Source organism: Cygnus olor, chromosome 8, assembly GCF_009769625.2.
Source record: "Cygnus olor isolate bCygOlo1 chromosome 8, bCygOlo1.pri.v2, whole genome shotgun sequence".
NCBI classification, from domain to species: domain Eukaryota; kingdom Metazoa; phylum Chordata; class Aves; order Anseriformes; family Anatidae; genus Cygnus; species Cygnus olor.
Genome location: NC_049176.1, coordinates 12,898,427 through 12,916,165, shown reverse-complemented (window position 1 = coordinate 12,916,165; position 17,739 = coordinate 12,898,427). Strand labels below are relative to the sequence as shown.

The window sequence follows — 17,739 nt, the reverse complement described above, 5'->3', positions numbered from 1 at the left end:
AAGCAAACAGGAATATAAAGCAGTTTACAGCTTTAGCTTTAGTTTTCTACTGCACTCTACCACTACAAAACATCAACCCCCCCAGCCCCCAAACTAAACAACAAACAAAAAACTGTTTTTTTTTTCCCCAGAGAATGGGTTTACTTGTTTCTACTGCATATTTACACACGACACTTTCAAGAAGTTAGGAAGACCCGTACAAGTCAGGAGGGGATCCAGGGGCACTGCTACTCAGATGGTCCATCTTCCCTGGCTTCAGACCAGTTTCGTAACCGGAGTCAGTCCCTCGAGAAATAAGTTGTGTCACTGTGCTGCCTGATGACACAATTCCATTTGGCAGAGCAGAGGTTTTCCTGTTGGGCAAGTCCACTCCCCCTTCATCCGAGAGGATAGCTCCTGAAGGTAGGCCCACCTCATTCAGCTGGCCAAGGGAGGCACTCAGGGGTCTTCTTGGAACCAGACGCTTGTTCATTTTACGAAATCTTCAGAAAAAGAGATCATACATCAAAAACTGAAACAAAACGCTGAAAGGAATTTCAAGTTGTTTTTTTTTTTTTTCCAAATACAGGTGCTACTCAAAGCTTGAAGTTGTAATTCAAGTTTCCTAAGGGCTAGTGAGAGATATGTTTTTAATAGCAGTGAAATTCTTGTCTACCATATATCTGACCTGTTCATAGCAACTTTAATCAAAAGAGCTAGTATCAGTCACACTACGGATGGATTTTTCATGACAAGTATACTAACTATTCAGAGCTCAGGTTCCCACAGCAAGTTTAAAATCTTACCTCCTGTACATACATCCATTACAACTGTACCAAAACCAAACAAAACCAAATATCACATAAAATACTACCTGTAATAACGGAAGCTTCAAAAAAAGAATTACAGGCTATTCAAGTCATTTTATTTAGAGAATAAAATAATAGCAAACAATTAAAGGGATCAAAGAAGATGAAAAGATTCCCTGTTACACCATTTGTCTAACAACAAGACAACCTAAGTCTTTAGTACCATATGATATCATATATTAAAGCAGTTTGCCAAGATTTATGTTACTATAGTCATATGCAGCTTTACCACTTGCACGGCTTGATAAGTGAAGTGATTTCAGAGATAGTATCTCCAAACACAGTGTAATTCCAAAAATCTAACTGCTTCTGATAAGTCTGAACAAATACGAGCCTTTTAAGGTTCGACAAAAATCAGCAGACTGATGGTACTGGACTAACAAAGAGAGCAAATTCCAGAGTTGAAGGTCCTCCACTAAACCTCCTGCCATTAGATAGATACCAGAATGCAGGTGGGATGGTGTATCTGTCAGCCTGAGTGTTCCCACTGGTTATAACTGCAGAACAAGAGGCTGTTTCCTACCCAGGAAGCCTTCAAAGGGGTTGAATGGGTTGTAGCCAACACTTCCAAACCGTATCTAGCAAACAAAGTGAGATAACACAGACCAGGAGAGTACACACATTGCTGCAGACAATGAAGAAAGTGGGCCATTATACTCTAGTACCCAATCCCTTGGATAATCTTAAGGTTTAGCCACGTGCACAGCATTAGCAGTAATGCAGCCTGTAGGAAAAAAGTTTTTTTTTTTTTTTTTTTTTTTTTTTTTTTTTTTTTTAAGATACGTGACTGACTCTATAGAGGCAGCCAATTCTTGCCATATATATCTGGGCTGTTCATCCATAACAGTTCAGTGGCAAGACACGTTAACTATCTTGTAGCTAACTTTGTAACTCTCCAGCAGCACCCCTATTTCCTGGCTGGGTTACCCACATAATCAAACTGTCAGTTCACGCTACACAGTACTGACAGCAGGCATCGTTCAGAATGTGTAAAAAGGAGTAAACAAACAGGGATATCACCACACTATAAGCACCTGAGTAGGGTCAGACCGCCTGTGGCTTTCTAATCATTCGCTGCTCAGAAGTTATTCTGGCAACTCCTGTCAAGTGAGTGAGTCAGCTGGAGGGAGACATGGAGGCAAGCCGAAGTGAACTCCCCAGGTGAACTTACTGCTTCACCTGGGCATCCTGCTCAATGCCCAAACCAGTTTTCCACTGAGAAGTAGCAACAGGATGTTGGGAAACCACTGTCATGTTCTGCCTGGCAATTACTTCTGGTCATCTCCCTCCTATGAGGTCTCTTAGAGATGCAGTATTTGATAGCTCCTGACCCTTCTTCTGTGAAGGTTTGCAAACAACTTGCAAGAGGATGATGACTAGACACCCCTGCTCATTCATCTAGAGCACAACAGTATGCTCAAAAGAGAGAGACAAACATATATAAACACACATTCAGATCGAAAGTGACAGGAAGAGTTCATATGGTATTTTGCGCAATAAAATGCTTTGAACGAAACCAAGTTGTACAGTGCTGCCCTCTGGATTCTTCTGAACAAATTTATGAATGTTTGCAGCAGTATGTACAGGACAAATTTCTTTTAACACCAAAAAATTAATGATCGCCTATGCAAATAGGGTCTTCATCCCTTGCCAAGAGGGGAATCAGCTGCTTTTTAAGCAGGTCTAGATTGTAATTTGCAATCTAAGGCATTACACCACATACTACGTTATAACATCCCTCGTAAACTTAAAGCTATATATATATATAAATAATTGCAATGTAGATCCTATATATATATATATATATATATATATATATATATATCACATATATATATAGAGAGAGAGAGGATATCCTATATATATATAGATAGATAGATAGAAGGAAGTTGCTGTTGCTATTGTAGATCCTATATATATATATATATAGGATCTACAATAGCAACAGCAATTTTCTCCCCCAAAAAAACATTTCAGATATTCTCCCATGCATATTGTTCATACTAAACATTTCTAAAAGGAGAACAATTAATGTAATATTTGCTCAAAGGAATTAAGCATATATAAGAGACACGAGGAACAATCAGAACTCAGAGTACTCCAACCGCCTACAGAAACCACTGCAACCAAAGCAGAACATTCACCTCGCTTCACCCCAGGACAACATTATTACTAAGGCAAACAATCCAGTCTGGATGAATTAGGCCTCCTCCACCTGCAAACCTGATGAACTGCCTTTCTTGACATACACGACTAGTTTGGAGGTGAGAATACTGACTCACCACCCTTGTTAACCATCCAAAACAGCACTACCATTCTCCATTTTCTTAATACTATGACAAACGGGAAAAATAAAATAAATAAATAAAACAGCTGTTTCTGCACAACAAGTATCAAAGTCCTATTCTCTGTGATTTTGAATAACCGCTTTTGTCATTCTAAAACCACGTGCTCTGCTCTTTTTTCTTCCCATTTTGCCTACGCATTACATGCTATACAGCTAGTGAACTGCTGTATCAATATTTCCAGTTTTAGATTTTTTTTTTTTTTTTAAGGAATCTATCGGTATCATCCTCTCTCTCACACCCAATTAAAAAGCCAGGATGAGAATCATAAAGAACTGACCACAACAGATGCAATCTAGCAGTATTTTAAGCCACACTTAAGAAATGATAAAAAAGCCTACTCCCAACATCTCAAACACTTCTTGTGGAAATGTCAAATTTTCAAGCTGTTGTTCTACAAAGCAAAATATTCTGTATTTGAGAATAAACAGCTCCAAAACCTAACAGATGACTCTTGTAAAATTTTCATGTTATTTCTTACCAGTGTAATAGATAAGCTATGCTTCCTCTCCTCATTCCTAGATATGATAAAAAAAACTCCTAAGGATAAAGCGAAGCAAATGATTTGTACACTTACTTTTCTAGCTCTTCCTGTGAATGTGCAAAGGTGCAGCTGGCTCCTCGGGGGCATCCTCCTCTCTGTTTCATGTCTCGGCACATGTATGTCTTGTACTTGCTGTGCTGAGGAGGCTGGCAAGGTTAAAAAAAACACAAGGAAGATATCAGGTATAAGTGCACTTAACCAAGAACTGAACATACCCTCTTATTAAAAGATTGAGGCTTGACTGTTGAATATTCCTTCAATTTAAACATTCCAAAGGGTATCTAATGTGAAGCAACTAGAGCAGTATTGATGTTTGGTTGTTCAACAGAACAAACAGATTAAAAGAGTAGTTATTTTGACAACTGAGACACTATCAGGCTTTTGCAACTTGTTTATTCATTACTGGATCTTGACTCGAACATAGTTGTAAGTTTCTGGAAACAGTTAAGTGAACAAAACTGATATAGACTGGGGAAAAATATTACCATGCTTAATCAGAAATTGCCAAATATTGATCAGGCTTTGTGGTAGATGAAAAATAAACACATTTGGTCAGTTATTTTTCCATTGCTTTCTGTTAGCTCAAAAACAGCAATTGAGTATCCCTTTGATCTCTGTGAGAGAGTTAAACTTCACCAAGACACTTTGTGTCCTCCTTCAGACTACAAGTCTCTTGATTACCTATAATAATTATTTTTATTGATAGTTGAGGATTTAGTCTTACTCCTACACAAATCATCAGGATATAGGCTGTCTTTTGGATTCCTGTTAGTTTACAAATACACAACGCCTTGCTGCAATCTCGCCATCTGCATGTATGCCCGTTTTCCAATCTCTAAATAAATTGTGACAGAAGGCCAGAGGTGGTCTTAAAGTTACTGAAATGCACAAAATTAAATCAGTCAGAGGCAGAAATACTCCACATCAGACTTCTCACCAAGGAAAAGGTCTGTAAAAGCAGACTCTTGCTTTGTGAGAAACTCAGCCAGAAGATGCAAATCTGTAAGAAGTCATCTGCAGACCGTTTTTTTTTGTTTGTTTGTTTGTTTGGGTTTTTTTTGCTATCCTACAGTGAAAAAGGATTTAGGCAGGATGTACATGAGCTGCACAGCCCTCTGCTGGCCACTGTTGCTAGCCAGCAAAACTCTGCCCAAAACTCAGCATACATCCCCCTTCCCACCTGGAGGTTTTGTGTTCCCATAAGAGCATATGCCAGGTCTAGGCGATGGCCTCTCCAGAACAAAAACCTTCACTGTTTTTCCCACCCTGATTTCCACTTGTGTATTCCTACAGCTTTTCCTCTTGCCAGCAACTGTGCTCATTACACATCTGAGTGAATGCAAAAAGGTAAAAGAGCTGAAATAATTTACTTTGATTTTTCTTCCCCCTTCTCCTAAGGGGATCTTTCTACCTGTTCAGCTCCCTCAACCAGCTCTCCAGGAGGCTGAGTGCCAAGGCAGAGAGGGAATGGGAACGTATGACAAGCAGCTTTGTCTTTCCGCAGCAGCTAGCATTTAGATCAACTTAGCTATACAACAAAATGAGATCAAAGGAACACGTGGTAAGATATAACTGTGAGATAAGCTAGTATATATTTGGCAACATTAATTTCTGAAACAACAACAAAAAATGGTTCAGAAACCCAGATGGTTCCTTTATATGAAGTCTTCCTAAATTTTTAAACTTTATACACCATTAAATACAGGTGTAAGATTCTTTTCATTAACAGAGCAACTTGGCTGAAATGTGTCATTAAAAACAAGAAAATTCCCACAGATCACAGTGCGAGGCACCCCACCTCCTCCTCCCCACACTCTAATCAGGAGCCTTAATTCATATCCCTACGCTTGCAGCTTGATCTGATTGTTTTCTTTTCATCCTAGTGAGCTGTGCAAATTCATGCAACTTTTTTTTTTTTGGAAAAATATGAAAAGGTAGCAACTTTCTCAACCTGCTCGTGAAACCAAATCTCTCCAGGTGACATTAACAAACATCTGCTATTAGAAAGAGCCAAATAAAACTTATGAGTAAGCTTTTCTTGTATGATTTGGCTTTTACCTGTTGCTGATCAGTTCCTTTTTTGCTGTGATTCTGGATATAATCAACTAAGCCATGAACAACCGTCCTCACAGCAACTAGTCCATTTTCCAGTTGTTCCCATGTTGGAGGTGGAGCATCTGTAGCATTGACAGGAAACAGAGAATATATAGAGAAGGAAAGAAAAAGTCAGAAGGATTTTCTAAAACCAGGTTACTGAGAAACCACCAGTATCACAATTTTTTTGTTGCTTCTGATAAAGCTTGACAACAAATGTCATTAAACAAGGATTAAGCACTTTAATTCAGAGATATGTACCACCTAATGAATAAAGCTATACCACACAAAATATCAAACGGGCCACTTTATTAGCCATTTATTAGCATGTCAAATCTCCTTTTACAAGAGCTTTCATACCGCACAGAACTCCAGAGGAAATGCCTTGTACAAACTCTTCATGTAATGGAAAATCCGTCTGAAAATCCCACTTCACAAATTAGGCAAAATTATTCTGTATAAATGCCATCATCACTGGCCTAGATCATGCAGTCACTGAACAGCAACCAAAATTGTTGTATCCCACATGGAAACATGTCACAAGGCTAGTATCTGCACCAGAGCATCTAACACAAAGCACTGCAAATAAATTTCAGGCTTAATCCTAGAGGGGTACTTGCTCTTTCTAGCTGACTGACATACTTGTCTAACCCTTTAATCTATTCCAGCAGGTGACACTCCCACTGGGTGCTGACACCCTGCTGCAGAACACAGGACCTCCAAGTGTTTCTCTAAGTGCCTTTCAAGATCTTTAACAAAATTATGTTCTGCTCACAAGTACGTGATACTTGCAGAGGAGCTGCAATGTACCTATAGAACAGCAGGGAAGCAACTCAATAGCACAGCAGAGCAACGACTTCAAAATGAGACTTCCCTACTGAAACTTCCAGCGAGGCTATTAGTGATTCCACTTTCCTTACCACTCTTTGGCTAACAAATTGCTAGTACGCACTGTTTTGTCTCTGACTAGTTACAGTATGAAAGATTTGGGAAGAAAGCACTGCCTTGCCTTTAACTGTGAAGTACAACTGTGAGAAAACTTTGTTTCTCACACAACTGGTCCTCATTTGAAAGGTCAGTTTATTTGCTTAAACAGACAAACTAAGAACTACAACTTTTCATCTCCTGATGTCACAGTTTAGGCATCAACACACTTGATTAGTTTTGGTTTTTACAAATATTAATGGGTATAAAACTTCAACTACAGCACTATCGCTTCCATCCCTACTCCCTCAGGGGGTCCATACTCATATTGCTGCTGACTTTTCCAACACTTTCCATCTCTCCCTCTGTCAACATCTTGGATTTCATTTACTCTTTATGCTCTTTCCAGCTTAATTTCCCCTTCCCAGACCATCATTCACACTTTTACAGAATTCTAAATCAACAAGGAAAACAAATTCCTTAGCATAACACACCTGTCTCATTAAAACCAATTCTTGCCCGGCTTCTGTCTTTTCTGTAATTGTTTTCTTAAGGAATCTCCCCAGTTTGTAAATAAATTTGCTCTGGTAAAGAACTGGAGAGGAAAAAAACTCAGACTGGAAGCTAAGGCTTTGCATTAGGGGTTCTAATGATAATCCTGCTGCTTTGTAAATCTGGTTTCCAACAGCAGCATGCGTACTAAACAGGGAAAAGGAGAAGAGTAAGACAGCTGCCAGTCTCTCCAGTTAGAATTACCTAATATGAGGCACACACCATGTAATCTCACAGAATTGTATGTATCCAATATCCTCATCCTTGCTCACCTAGTGCTGTCAAACAAGGAAGATACCTTCTGAGAAGTTGTAAAATTATTCCTGACATTCTTTTGAATTTATTTTAGCTTCAAAATAGTTTTCTCACACAAATCACTGCTGTTCCCAGGTTGGTTATGAACACCATTTGAGAATCTTAAGTTTGAGTTACAGAAGATGTTTCCTTCCACTTGAGAAACTATTTTTTAAACCCTTAACACTTTAAAGGCTCCTCTTGCTAAACTAAAAGTAGTCATTTCTTTTGGTCCCTCAGCCCTGCAAAACATCTAGACTGACCTGGACTGGGATCAATATTTGCCAGGAGCTCAAGGTGAGGTCGAAGACGATTCAGGTTAGCTGGATCTCCAGTCCTCTGAAGAGCAATAGTTAATTCCTGAACACTCTGTGCAAACGAGGCTGGGGTCTGCAACTTAAAAAAATTATAATAATTAACTTTCTACAGGCAAAGCAATCCTCGGTGTTTCTAATGGTTGCTCCACGAGATCACAGAGCTGCCTTACAAAACTGGACTAATTTTTTCTCACACAAGCTGACTTCAGCACCTTGTATTAAATTCCTTCTACAGTATTATGAACAAACCCTTTTTTGACATTATAGGTTGAAATATAGTCCTAAATAGACAAAACAAGCTGGCATTACTTCTAGCAATGAAACCCGTCTTTTCTGTGTTGTACTGGCACCCAGAAAGAAATGCAGATATTAGAGAGCATTTAAATAAGATTTCTGAACAGTCTGGTATCTCCAGTCCCTGAACTGACAGGCTTGCATCCTGGCTTACACCAAATACAGCAGACAGTAAAGTGCAAGATGGTAGAAGGAGAAAGATTACTAACATCCCCACATTTTCAGTATTTACTTTAACTCTACCTAGAGCCTTCATATGTCCTCTGTCAGAACACCTGAAAATGTGGGCAAATACATGAATATGTAGCAGTCCTTGGAGCCAATCCTCCTGAATGGCACCCAAAGCAATCATTTCACAGCTTTTGTAACTCTTCAAAGCATTACAGTTCAGTTCTTCCTATCTAATTTAGACACTTTAATGGGTTGCCTAACATTTAGGGGGAAATCCCCGAATTTAAACATTTAGGGGACGTTTTAAACTTTTTAGGGAACATAGGACAAATGTTCCCCCCAACAAAAAAGAGATCTGAGCATTTCCAAATGCCAAGTCATTGTATTTAAGAAACATGTTTCAACATCTCTTACTTCATTCAGGTACAGGCTAGGAGACTGATTTTCTTTCAACTTATTGACTAGCTCCCTGCCTGAAAACACGAACCATTAACCTCTCTTGCCACGTTCACAGTTATCATGTGTTCACAAAGGACACCTCCCAGCTAACCCCAGTGCAGCTAACCCCTGTGGCTTCTCATCTGCTGAAAGAGAGAAAGAAGAAAGAGATAGCAAGATGGCAGAGGGAGCAAGATTCCCTAGGTTACAACTATAATTATTCAAGCCATAACAGGTTTTGAAATAATAGGGCAAATGATTAATGGGTGAGTACACCTGGGTACAACGTGTATATATACTCAAGCATTCAAATTACAAGCGTATAAATCTAAAACAGTTGCAAGGAAGATAAAGTGGGCTGATTTTAGGTGGCTTTACCTTATCAATGATAGACTGCATGTGGGATTTGTGAGATTGGTCTCCATATAACAGGGAGGACCACTGATCTGGTGCAATGCGTAAACCTGCTTCCATAGCAATTTGAACAATCTGGGAATCATGTTCCCTTCTCAGAGCTTCGTAAGTCCGGAATTCCTCCTTCAATTGCATCAGGGAGGAATCCTCATCACGCTTTGTCACCTAGTGGGGAGAAAAAAGCCAAATACAATTAAGCAGGATAAGATGTAAAGTCCAAGGCAAAAGAAATCGTTAGCCAGCAAGTAAATTCTTCCTCCCAAATGAAACTGAACTACGATAGTATGCAGCCAACACCACCATTGGTTCCTACTAAAATAACACAATAACACCTGTCCACTTCTTGGTGGTTGCAGTTGATATCAAATATAATTTACTCAGAATCTGACCCAAACATTGGTGGCAGTATCAGACTTCATAAACAACTTCACAGCCTCTACACCTTACTTCTCAAATCAAGGTATTTTGTTTGTATTGCAGGTTTTTGTTTTAGGGTATCAGTACCAGCAACAAAGCATTTTTCTAATTTAACAAGAGTGAAAGACATTAAAGTAGAGCACCTAGGAATGGACCATTAAATAGTGAAAAGCACCACGAACAGCTTAAATTCACTTTATTACAACTCTGGCATTCCAGTGCCTCATATTTCTTTCTTTCTATCCACATCACCACTCAATTAACAGAACTGGAGATTTTCCAGCTTTAAGACTCTTCTAAGGAGATAAGTCACGCCGACTTACATACAAGTTTTGTTACTGTGCATCCATTAAGCCTGGACAACACCCAAACTTAGATTTACAGCTTAAACTTCCAATTTCAGCCTACTCTGCCACCACAGATGTAGGAGAAAGAACTCTCTAAACACATCTGGGACTTAATTAGGAATACTTCTTATAACCACACATTTTTAGACACAATCAATGGTACAGGACAATGAAAACTGAAAATGAAAACCAAAAATGTGCATTTGTACACAGTTTTGTACATTTGAATGTGTACTGAGATTAATTTTAAATTGAGAGATCTTTTCACTATATAAAAAAATATTTTCCTGCATTATGAAATCTCCAGGCAGGATCTTCTTCATACCTTGAAGCATGAGGCTCTGTAAAGAAGCTGGACAACATGCCCAATGCTAGTTTTAGAAGCCTGAGGAAATCGTGGCTCCAGTCTCTGAACCACAAAGAGAACCAAGACCTTCCGTGACAACGCAGATCCATCTTCCAGAGCTAGCAGAACCAGCTTTAAAGCCTCCTCTTGCATGGCTGGGGGGAAAACAATGAGAAGAGACAAAGAGATGAGAGAAGACCAAGGAAGATCTCTGCACTGTTTCATGTTTCCCTACAGGTAAGGGTGGGAGACCAGGTACAAGCCACACACGTTCTTCCAGATCACCAGACTGTGACTGGAGAAATATTTTCTTTTATTATTATTACTTATTTTTCTTTTTCACTTTATTTTCTTTTGGGTGTCAGATGATAGGAAGACTTCTTCATTCCTGTCTGTACCTCTATTCTAGTATAAGAGTTTTTGAAGTGCATTATTCCCACACCTTTCCCAGCACAGAATGCTGACATACTGAGGCATGACAAGGCTGCTTCCTGGGCAGGTAAAAGCATTTAGTGTCCCCACAAATATATTAGGCGATGTACCACCAAGTATTTGACCAGATAACAAGCCTCTCTGATCCTTCCAGCAGTGCAAAAGTTAGCATCCCAAGGTTACTCTTCCTTTTATCTGTTTCAGTGGTAAAAACAACCTTCTGTTTTAAGAAACTGGCTTCCTATTTCACAGCATTCTTTTTTGTTGGTACTCAGGAAGTTAACTCTACATGTTCAGTAACCAGACTATTTTTTTAAGCAAATTTAATTTAGTGTTCTATGAAAAAGAATTTAGATTTCTAAGTACATAACTTAAAAAAACAAACAAAAACTTGACACACCCATACCCTATGGGTACCAGATCTCTTCCCACAGCTCTTTACTTTTTCTAGAAGGGTCTTGCCTCTCCAAAGGATAGCAGATAGACTATTTTCTATTTTATTTTATCACAAGAACAAAAGGACACAGATTATTTTGAATTTTACAGAAGATTTGCAAAAGCACTAAAAAAGCGAGAAGTCCACGACAACAGCCCAATAGATATATCATTAATTCTGAAGACCTACTATTAAGAAATCAGGCCAGTGCCCAATAAAAATCACTCGGACAATCTCAGTCACAAGGATGTCCATTTCTCAGTCCTTCCTAATTCTGAATTGCTTCTAGTATACAAGCAGTAGTACACGTGTGTTACCTACCTGGGCCAAGGAACTGGCACCCTCTGGCTCTCACTGCAGCCCAGAGGTTGGAAGAAAGTTGCTGAGGATTTTGATGCTGAAGAATGAGCTCTGTGACTGTTCTTTCACCAAGCGACCGTGCAGCACGCATAGCTCTGATCCGTCCTTCTTCCTCCACTAGCTGGCAGTGAACTAGTGTCACAAGTTTCCTTTGCATAGGACGACTTAAAACGCTCTGAGTAGTACTGTTAAGACCCACACCTTCAAAATAAAACGAAGCAGAAAAAAAATATAAGCTACCTCTTAACTCCTCCTCTTGTGCCAGCTTTCAGCTGCCGTGCTGGAGAAATGCAAAACTAGTTCTCCCGATGTCCACTTTGTTAAACAGAACACCACAGAGAAGGGATATCGCCAGTTCGTTTTTGTCAGTTTGTTTCACTCAGCATTACAAGCTGACAGTTCCGTGCAGTCAGCCTTCCCACGGATCTGTGTTTTTGTCTCTATGACTGCTTTGGCTCTCTAAGATGTTACAAATTCTCTCCCCATGTAGGAAGTCTGTTCTGAACCCTCCCCTATGGATTCCCAGGTGTCTCCTCAAGGACAGGATCATACTGTAGTCCTTCCCTTATTCACGGGCTTCAGGGATCACTGCCTTCTTTAACCACCTGTCCGTTTTCAGACATTTAGTATCTTACCTATATTTGAGGTCTCTGCTGCTTTGACCTACCCAAACTAAACTGGTATGACCCAAACACTTTTGAGCTCACGTGAACAAATACATTCAGAGATGTGTTGGGAGCCAGTGAGAGCAGGGGAAAGAAACAAGTTGCCAGACACAGAGCTACCCTGTTGAGTTTGTTCTGCAGCATGGGCCTTGTTCATTAGGCCACTACTATTCAGAGTGGTTATGGTACTGCTATTGCGCTGTAGAAGTTGAAAAAGCTTGACAGAACTTCTTGTAAAAATCTGGTTTTGGAAACCTGACACCCATATTGCTCACCTCTCCTGTTTCATTTGCTTCTACATCTAGGAAGGGTTGACAGATTTTCCAAGCCGACCATAGGCAAGGTAGGTAAAATATATATTCTGGAACTCAGTTCAATTTTGTTACATCAGAATTACCCAGACAGACCTGCACCTGTACATAATCTTGTATATACAAGTATTACTTATTTCTCTTGTAGGTCCTATATCCAATAATTCTTGTTTCAGTTTATTCCTTTGCCATAAACATGCTGTGCTACAGTTATCTCAAAGCAAAGCAGAAGTCAAACCATGATTTTTAGCTTTACCTAGTTTACTGAGGTCAATTCAACTAAGTTTGTCTCAACTTACTGTACCAAGGCCAAATGTGCCTCAGCCTTTTCTAGGCGTTATTTTTGACATAAGGACTTAGAATTTATTTTCCCCCACGTGAAGACATAACCCTAATGCCTAGGAAAGTGTTTTCAACCACCAGTCATTTTTAAACTAGATCTACATCCATTTTTTCCCCAAACAGACTAACTAGTCATTTGGACAGTTTGCTATGCACGTTACGTGTTTCCATATTTCATTTTGAAAGGAAACTATGTAGGAATTACCTCTTGCGCTGCTGAGTGGTTTGAGGTACAATGCTAATTCTTCCACACATTTCTTGCCCTCCTCATAATGCTTGGTATCTTCAGCTCCACTACATAAAGTAATTGGCTGCTGCTCAGGAACCTGAAAAGAGATGACGTACGTTTATGACAAATATGCATAAAGAACAGGCAGTCATACTTACAAATGGCACATGAAACTTGTTAATATCAAGCATTTCCTGTTTTGTTCTTCTTCTCAGTGTTTTTCTACATTAGTAAGCATTTTTTTCCAGCTTGTTTAGTGAACAAATGGCAAAGAAAGTATCAGTTAAACGGAAGATTAAAACTAGGCAGCAAATTTATGGTTGTATCAGACTTTATTTAGTGGCTGACAGGAAATAGAAGCATAACAAGAGATATATTAGCATGAGAAACTTAGCATTCTTTGCTACTATACATTTTTTGTTGAAGTCACGTGCATATTGAGACATCCCCAAAGCTGGCTGACCAAATATAGAACAGATCAGACCAACTCTGGCTTGCAGGAACATGCAGATTCACACCTAGGGCCTCACAGCTCTGAAATCCTCCAGGGCTAAGTGATCTGAGCTACTTGGGTTAGTGGGAGAAACACCGAGCAGCAGATACACTAGGCCACCCTTGCAGCATATTCTGCCTAGGCCCAAACAAGCAAGCAATAAGACCACGTTATCCTGCACAGTACGCAGGAATACAAACTGCAGGTATCAATCTGACAATACAGGACAGTTACAGGCTTGATTTTATTTTTATTATGTTTTGGCTATGGCATTTATTCCTTCATCCAGGCATTCACCAGAAAACAATCTTTTTCGAAGGTTTTTCGAAGGGATGTTAGATCCCACCCCCTCCAGGTTTCCTTTTTTTTTTTCCCCCCTCCAATTTCAATTCCTACAGCTTTAAACAAATCTGGGGGTGCAGCATAGCACCGTAGATAAACACCACTACTCAGCAACCAACTCAGCAACTACAGGGTAGCATAAAGAACAGGAATTTTTCAGATGACTAAACACAGGCACTTTTTGCGTATGCTACTGAAGTGCCAATAGATCTCAGACTGACTTCCACCATTTGCAAGTCAATCACTATAACATAATGCTAATCCTATACAGCTGCTCACCCGAACCTCAACCTAAAAGCACAAGTCTTTAATGCGTGAGCTCAAGACAGCTATGGACCTGTTAACCTTCACACAGAAGTAACCCAGCCATGTCAAGAGTAACATTACGATGGCAGCAGTGAATAAAAGCCGTGAACTTATATAAATGTACCTCACCACTAGTGTGGACAGGAGTTTTCCTATTAATTTTAACAGAAATCATGTTTCAGTGACACGATCACGCTTCTACAGGCCTACACGCTGCGCTGGGGGGAAATGCTCACTCTGACAGGCCTCAGAGAAAACAGGGTTACTACTTGCATAACTCCTGCTGTGAAAGTCAGTGACAAAAAAAGCCTCCCAGTGCAACACACAAGCTGCAACAATTACAAGAGTTGATACCACTCCAGAAACAAGATAATCAAAACAGCCTGGATCAGACACTTTTACTCCTCCTACAGGGGAAAACACCAGTTTAATCACACCAAGACAGGAAGGGTAGCCTGGATGCTTTCCATGGACTATAGTTAACTTGTGAGGGATTTGTTTTCCTGTTTCTGAACACGAAACCTTTAGCAAAAGGAGATTCTTGCAGCCCGATCTTACAGAGGTCAGGCATAACTGTTTCACCAACGACAACCTCAGCCATGCTGGCTTCTTGTGATTTGGGCACCAGGCATTAATTAACGCTCTGGCATTCCCTTTCATGTTAACAGAACACCCCACCTCCTTTTCAAAGCCACTGCCATTTTCCCAGTCTGCTGTCTGGGAAGTCCTACCAGCACAACTGGCTCGTTGATCCCACAGCGTGCATCTCATGCATTTGTGCTGAGACAGATACTGCGCAATCTCTGCCCTATCTCCGGCTGTAATGTATTTGGGGGAAATTCCCTCTTACTCCTGCGAGCATGCAGTCCGCCAACAGCACCGACTCGAAATGCAAGCACAGCATCACAACACGCAGCAGACAGAGCGGGCTGGGAGCAGACAGGGCAGGAAGCAGCACTCAGCCTGGGATTTCTGTCTGGAATCGGCGTTGGGTTAGCGTGCATTCACAGCAGCGGTCTGGAATGCCGGACACAGCACAACACAGCTGGCAGGACACGGGCTGTCTGGGCAGCTCACAGAAAGCCTCCTCTGGCCCAGGAAAAAGCTGGCACAGGAAAACTACCAAGAGTTGAAGAAATTATTCAACACTGCGCCTCTGCACGTCACTCCCATTTCTCCTCTTTGCAAGGGAAGCTTGAACATAAAATCCAAAGGCCTTGCACAGCTGTACTTCTGGTAAAACAACAGCTCGACAGAGATTTAATTTTCATCTTAAGCTGAAGCAAGTGTCACATGGAACGATAAAACAAGAGGCTTATTTGGTGGTTTCAGGAGCCTTCAGGAGGGAATACATTTCTCCCCACATGCATCACACCACTGAGGATGAAATATCTCCCAGCAAAGCTTACAAGTAATTTATCCCTTTGCTGGTACTACTACACAGTTCCAAGGCTTCCCCTCCCTACTATTTCAGAGCTGTAATGATTATGAGAAAAGCACTGACCAAGAAAAAAAACAAAACGGTAAAGCCATGATTCACGAAAGTCACATGAGAGCTGAATTTTAATGTTGGCTGTATCAAACAGTCGCTGGAGGCCAAGTGAGAAATCATTCAAGTTCAAAGCATTTTCACTTCCCCTTCTCAAAATATCTACGAGAGCATGCCGGACCCTTTGGTCACTTCTGTTTACAATGCCTCTTGAGAACCTCAAAATAGATGCCCCGCAGAATGAGTTCATGATTTTCATCCTCATTCAATATTCCATTTTCTCAGACACCGCACCCTTCGCAGTTTTAGTTTTCACTGCGAGTACATTTACATAACACAATGAATGCCTCCCAAGGGAGGCTCGAACAAGACCGGAAAAATAACCTCAGATGCTTTATTTAAGCCTGTGCTCATTCTGTGCACATCTGCCTGAGTGACAGGGGCAGGTACTGCGGCGGTGGAATGCTGCCCATCAGCGTGGCTGCACGCATCCGCAGGAAGAGGCAGGTTGCGCGGTGCGAGGGGGGGCAGAAAAGAATGCTAACGCACCATCGTCCATCCCCATGGATGGATGTCTTGTTTCCTGGTAAGAAACGACCAAAAAACCAAACCAACACCACAGCCCACTGTCCAGTTCCTGAAGGAGCCTTCACTAAGGATAACTTCTTCACAGAAAATTCCTCTGTCGTGGCGCCTCGCTTCACCAGAAGCTACACCACCACATCACCAAGTGGTAATTCAAGCTTTGCAGCCGTAGTCTTCCCCTTTTCAAAGGGCTATGAGTTAAGATCACCCTGCAAGTTCTCTCGTTGTGCACATGATTCCGCTGCCTGCTGCCTGGAATTGCATTTATCATGTCCACAGGAAACTACGGAAGAAATTAAAACACCACAGGAATGACTGCCACTTGATGTCACCTGTTTGGAGTGTGCACAATGCTGCTTCACGTGCCGCAGAAAACAGGAGGGAAGAGATTAGATGACAGGTCCATGACTACGCACCTTCAAAACACTGCCCTGGTAATGTTTAAAATATTTACTTACCGTGAGTAATACAGGGATGCTTGAATAGTTAACATGCAAAACCTCATTCCCTTAGAAATTGGCTTAGGAGATTTTTTTTCCTCTACCTAAGAAGTTTAAAAAGCAAGCTATCCCATGGATGATCTAATAAAGCCTTTCTGATTTGTATTAGAGGCACTGTCCCTCCCCTTCCTCACGATGTTCTTAGCTCTCTCTTCGGTGCTCAGCTAGTTCCAGCCCTCCCAGGAATAATAATTCTCATCCCCTCCTTACAAGCCCTTCTCCCCTCGTCTTCTGAGGCTGATCCTATCTACATGTGTGCCAAACTGCCCAGCTACTGCCCCACAGAACAGCCCCTGTGTCCATGCTCGGTGTGTCCCACGCTACAGCAGGGAAGCAGAAATTTGAATCTCTGCAACAGTTTTCGTATCAAGTATGGTTTTAAACTGGGAAACAATTTTACTCCTTGGAAAGGGGTGGGAAGAGGGAAAATTCATGAGCAGACAGTAATTGAAGCAGGAAACCAACACTTCACCATGAGAGCAACGAAATCTTCACAAAGATAATGCTCTTATCAGGAAAATAGGTTACTGCTCCTCAGGTGCCCGTGTGACAAGTTTAGCACGTTTTCTGCAGAAATACAGTCCTGCTTGCTTCACACCCAGTGGCTATGCGTGAAAGCCAGCCGATGTGACTTGCCCTGGCATCCTGTCAATGCTGCCAGTCACAGCAGAAGAGATTTGTTTCTTGAACTGCCTGTTCTCCTCCTCTGCCTCCAGCAAAAAGCATACAACACTCATAAACGTGTGAACTTCTCAGAAACCTCCCCAAAGGGAGAAGAACAAACTGTTCTTTTCTCCCCCGGATAAAAGCTATAATTGTGTTCTACTGTATTTCCATCTAAAACGAAGCCCGCTTTTTGGGATTCATCATTTAAAAATAAAGTATTACGGGTCTCTATGGACTC

General features: G+C 40.9%; 1 protein-coding gene across 19 annotated transcripts in view; it reads right to left on the bottom strand.

The window, feature by feature from the left end:
- Positions 1 to 17,739, bottom strand: part of RC3H1 (ring finger and CCCH-type domains 1) — a 62,979-nt gene that overhangs the window by 19,507 nt on the left and 25,733 nt on the right. For 16 of the 19 annotated variants that reach the window (XM_040565295.1, XM_040565304.1, XM_040565311.1 and 13 more), the window contains 8 exons: positions 13,097 to 13,217; positions 11,535 to 11,774; positions 10,325 to 10,500; positions 9,200 to 9,400; positions 7,865 to 7,997; positions 5,796 to 5,914; positions 3,771 to 3,883; positions 201 to 482 (listed from right to left, as the gene is read on the bottom strand). In XM_040565295.1, the coding sequence (XP_040421229.1) occupies positions 201 to 482; positions 3,771 to 3,883; positions 5,796 to 5,914; positions 7,865 to 7,997; positions 9,200 to 9,400; positions 10,325 to 10,500; positions 11,535 to 11,774; positions 13,097 to 13,217 (1,385 nt within the window). The remainder of the gene's footprint in view (positions 1 to 200; positions 483 to 3,770; positions 3,884 to 5,795; positions 5,915 to 7,864; positions 7,998 to 9,199; positions 9,401 to 10,324; positions 10,501 to 11,534; positions 11,775 to 13,096; positions 13,218 to 17,739) is intronic. The other 3 variants (XM_040565302.1, XM_040565309.1, XM_040565303.1) reach the window with 1 other exon arrangement.